The sequence below is a fragment of the Branchiostoma floridae genome, chromosome 15 (assembly GCF_000003815.2).
Source record: "Branchiostoma floridae strain S238N-H82 chromosome 15, Bfl_VNyyK, whole genome shotgun sequence".
Taxonomy (NCBI): Eukaryota; Metazoa; Chordata; class Leptocardii; order Amphioxiformes; family Branchiostomatidae; genus Branchiostoma; species Branchiostoma floridae.
In genome coordinates, this window is record NC_049993.1 from 3,096,370 (window position 1) to 3,101,138 (window position 4,769).

At 42.0% G+C, this 4,769-nt stretch overlaps 1 protein-coding gene across 1 annotated transcript in view; it reads right to left on the reverse strand.

Annotated features, from left to right (window-relative positions):
* LOC118432314 overlaps positions 1-4,769 on the reverse strand; it is a 34,988-nt gene that overhangs the window by 24,564 nt on the left and 5,655 nt on the right. The window contains exons 3-5 of the mRNA XM_035843857.1: positions 2,196-2,556; positions 1,678-1,769; positions 313-622 (exon numbers count right to left, since the gene is read on the reverse strand). Of these exons, the coding sequence (XP_035699750.1) occupies positions 313-622; positions 1,678-1,769; positions 2,196-2,556 (763 nt within the window). The remainder of the gene's footprint in view (positions 1-312; positions 623-1,677; positions 1,770-2,195; positions 2,557-4,769) is intronic.

The window sequence follows — 4,769 nt, forward strand, 5'->3', positions numbered from 1 at the left end:
CGTTTGCGTTTATAGTGCGTAGAGCTGCTCATTCAGCCCTATCCGCGCTGTTTTCATTTCTTTACCAGAGGCAGAGTTCCCCAATAGAGCTATAAGAACAAAAATGAAAATCTGTTGTTTACTTTACCACATTGTGTTTATCGTTAACTTAAAGTCATTTGTTCAATCTTCCTGCTTACAAAGATTTCATGATAAATGCAACTTTTTTATTATATATAATAGTTAATACGTAGTCAAGCATCGATTTTCGGGTTACCAGAGGGTGTCAATCAAATTAGCATGACCTAGGGAATGAAGCCTTTTAAAACTTACAGCAATGATGTCCTGAAAGTGGGATGGGAAGACCTCTTTCAAGTCTTCAGGGTGCTGTACCCAGAACGACTTGATTTTCACTTCATTGTCAGGTAGACTACCGCGGGACAGCTTCTTCCCGGTCCAGAACGGCGGCTCCTGGAGTTCCCAGCCAAAGAACGTGTTAAAAATCGCGATGCTGCCTTTTAGCGCTGACAACGAGACGTCTTTACCCGGGCACATGTGGTTGTTGACCGCTGGTGTGTCGGTGAGTCGTCCGTGAAAGGTAACGTGGTGTTTTCGAAGACCTTCACCCTCTGGTCCGAGGAACCTATTGCAAGAGAAATAAATGTATAACTTGAAAGTTTATCTATTCTGGTAGAAGTCATTCTGGAAATAGTTGAACTGTAATTTCAAACAGAAAAATTGGACTTTCTACAGCACAGCATCAGTTTTTGTCGCTAAAGGTGTTTAAGAAGCCATCTTCTTTTAGAGCTTCACAACCTTCATTGAATAGAGACGGTGGGCGTCATAGACTACCTGCAACCTATGATCCACTGAGTCACATGCTCTACCTGCATAACGTGACGTCACGACATCAGTAGATTGTTCATTCCTTGACAAAGACTGATGCTGTGAGGTCGAAAATTTGGGTGAGTCCAATTTATGTGTAGGGAATTGCAGTTCAACTATTTCAAGAAATAGATATTAGTTGCGTAACTGGTAAAGTGTTGGACTCGGAACGAACAGGTCTCGACTTCGATTTTCGCCGTGCCCCCGACGTTGTGTCATTGCGAAAGGCACTTTTCTCAATACACGCTTGTAATACCTGACTTTAGTCGTGGAAGTATACTTCCTTCACTCTCCGTCGGTACTTTGCATGTAGACACACTAAGGGCACAACCCGTCGTACTTGCGAATAAATACGTGCTATCTACGTGCCAAAACGTGGGCCGTAAGTTCCGCCTCCGCACGAACGTAGGGAATTCGACGGATTTTGGAGCACGCAGACACGCCTCAGAACTTTACGGGTAGGCAACACTTTGTTAGCCATCGATCTGCGGATTCACCCCCCCCCCCCCCCGTACGCGCCAGTACGAAAGACGTGCGCGCGCTTTACAGCCTGATCGTTTTTAGAAAAAAAAACGACGTGGCGGACGTGGCCTAAAAAAAAACACGCACGGACAAATTGCACGTACCGCGGGTTGCGCCCTTTGCTTAACTCGAGGGCAGTGCCACGTTGTCCCCGTTTGTCGCAAAGCAAATAAATGTAACGTTAAAGTTTCACAATTATGTTGGGCGCGCCGGATCACGTGGTCACCTGTTCTTAGGTACTGGTGGCTCGTGAGCATCTCGTGAATAAATTAATGTTCAAACAAAACCAACCTGCGCCACAAAAAGTCTTCTGGTTTGTCGAAGACGGCTGGATCCCTCAGTGCCCAGTAGGAACTAGCATACACACGCTCACCTTCCTCGATCTGGAAAGCGAGGTACACAGAAAAATGTAGAACTTGACCAGCTTTACTGTCAGAAATGCTTCCGAGCTGCACATTCTCCTACGCAGAAGCGTTGAAACCACCTGCCTGGATGTACCCTGCTTTCTCAACCGTCACTCTTAATTCCTGTGGACGTCCCCCAAAACAATTGTCAGCCAATCAGAAAATAGGCCTTTCAGTTTTTCAAAGGTGTCTCGCATATATAAGGGTAAAGTCAATTGTACTTATAATCAGGGCAGTCAGGAACCAAGGGTGACGGTTGAGAAAGTAGGGTACATCCAGACAGGCCGTTTCGACGTTGGATGCCCTTGCGTAAGAGGATGAATTAAGCTGCAATGATCAGTGAGATCTAGAAATAAGCTTTGAATGTCTCACCTACTTTCCATAATTAATAACACAGTTACCAACCTTCAGTGTGTGTTCCCCGCTATCCGTGGTGTACTCGACAGTCGTTGGACGTGTGGCGATGGTGCTCCAAAAGACTGGATTTCCACAGACTCGAAGCACTTCCAAGACGAAGCTCTCAATTTTCGGCATCTCCTCCAGGGACTCATGGGTCAGGCCTCCGTGTTTCTTCAGGGCAGCAAGCGCCTCCTGCCGTAGCTCCTCCCGGTCTTCTGCGCTGACGGTGTCCAAGCAGGCGAAGGTACCCACCAGGTGAGCTGCCAAGCCGTAAGCTCCGTTGATGAATACCGGGAAGAGCAGTTGTGCCGTCGCCTCTTTTTCTCCCAAGCCGTGCGACTTTCCAAGATCCAAAAGTTGCTGGTACCTTTGAATACAAATCAGATGACTAGAATAAAAATCAGTGTAAATTCTATAAAGCTATTCTGTATTTTATAGAATTCTTACAATTCAGTTCAAACAAATACCAAACCAGACAGACATCACTCCTATACAAACCCGTTTTCAAAGCTACGACAGGACAATATACATTTGCCTACAGAGGTGCTAAACACTATAACTAACTACCTGCTGACAAGTTCCAACCCTTAAGTTAATTAAATCAGCTCTGAAAAACATCATGCACATTCTTAGTAATGATTTCAGGCCTTCTGCCCAAATGATCTGTTGTTGTTTTTTATAATTTGACCTGGACCGGATTGATGGATTAGAATTTTGAGTTGTCTGCCTTCTTTCATGTTTTATTATCATCAAATTTATCGCAAATTCTTGCCCGTGGGCTAATTGCAAATAACATAAAAGATTCAAACAGTGCAAAATACAACATCTCAAGCGTCTACTCTAGTCTAAAGCTAGTTAAAGCTAACTTTAGATCCTGGGTTATAGGATTCGACTCATTTTTCTAAGACAGTGGAAGACGAAGGATCCCACCTTTTCTATTATGTGTGGGTTACGTTTTGTGACGTTAGAAGGAGAACTGTTTTCTTTTTGTCAGTGAATGTGTTTCGTCTTCCACCACGTTGGACGTACATTGTTTTCACGTTCTTTTACACACGTTGTGTATATCTATCTATCTTATCTGCAATATTATTTATTTCCTTGTATTTGTACCTTGGCCCCGATGAAAATCAGTTTGTCAAAACTGAGTTGGGCTACCCTGGGTCTGAAGATATCAATAAACAACTAGAGTTCCTCGAACACATATCTTCGCCAAATAAACAATTTTTATTGTAGGTCGTTGTTTTTTAATGATTAATGTATATATGTCCATATGTTATTTATTGACATGTAGCGGTTGGTTGGATTGTGGTCATTGTGAGTAGAATAATCTATGTTGCCATTGTACATAATGTAGCAATTTAGAGCGATGTGAATGAATGTCCTTGTATAATGAGAACAATTTATATTGGCCTGAGGCAAGCTGGCCTGAGGTAACTTTTCTATTTTGTATTTTCGTAGGTTAATAGTTACAGTTATTCTAAAAGTAGGAAATCCTTCGATATATCTGCAGTTTTTTTTTACTTCAACTTTGATAAGAAAATATAATAAAGAAATATAAAGTGCTGTCAGCTATTGCCCTTATACAGTAACCGTGATATTTCTATACTTCCACAAGACATGATCCACCTTTCTACATTGCCATAATGGATCTGTCCACTGTAGGGAGAATACAATGTTTAATCAGTAAACAGTCCTTTTTTAGGTCATAAGTTTGTTAATTTGGCCCATATATGGAGCTCACATAACTGCTTGTGACCATCATTTTGGCAGTATTTTGATGTGTTTTTAGATAACTTTAAGACAAACGGACGGCAGTCTTTGAAACCGGAAGTTGAGATTCGGCCGTAATTTTATTCAAACCTTTCACTATTTCCTTAGATATAACTTAATGGATGTTATGTACATATACTTTTGCAAGTCGTGTCCAAGTTTCGTTGTAGTAGGATGAAACATGCCTACGCTACAGGGTTGAAAAGGTAGTAACCCCTACGTGCCCCCAGACCGGCGCTGGGTCTCTCTGGGGGCACCTTAAGGTGACATCTGTTTGTTTATGTAAAACAATTGAATACGGTACATCCTGCCTTGTACACGACCCATTGACCTACATAAAAAGACACCAGCTGTGGCGCACATGTATGTACCAACCCTATATGCTTCTGCAGTATATTGCAATTTATTAAATTTCCCTAAATAATTATATTAAATAGATGGTGATTTACATCATTTGCATCTCATTATGTTCATAATCACCCAAAGTATCTACCTACCAAAAACAAAAAATAACATACAATCCCCTCTGGAGTTATCCATCTAAATTGTTACAAACTATAAGACCCACTGCAGTTCCAAACAAGCTGCTAGGGGGCCCAAAATTACACCATTTACTTCTAGTCCCAACAGCTATCCACCACTTAAAAATCATGAATCCGACACTTCTGGAAAATTTAGGCAGAAACTTTGACGCTCACTTGCAGTACCAAAACAAGTCGCCAGGAGGCCAATTATCGAACTTGACCTTCCTTTCTGTGTCCCCTACCTATCAACCAAATATCATTAGCATCCATGTAGAACATCTCGAGT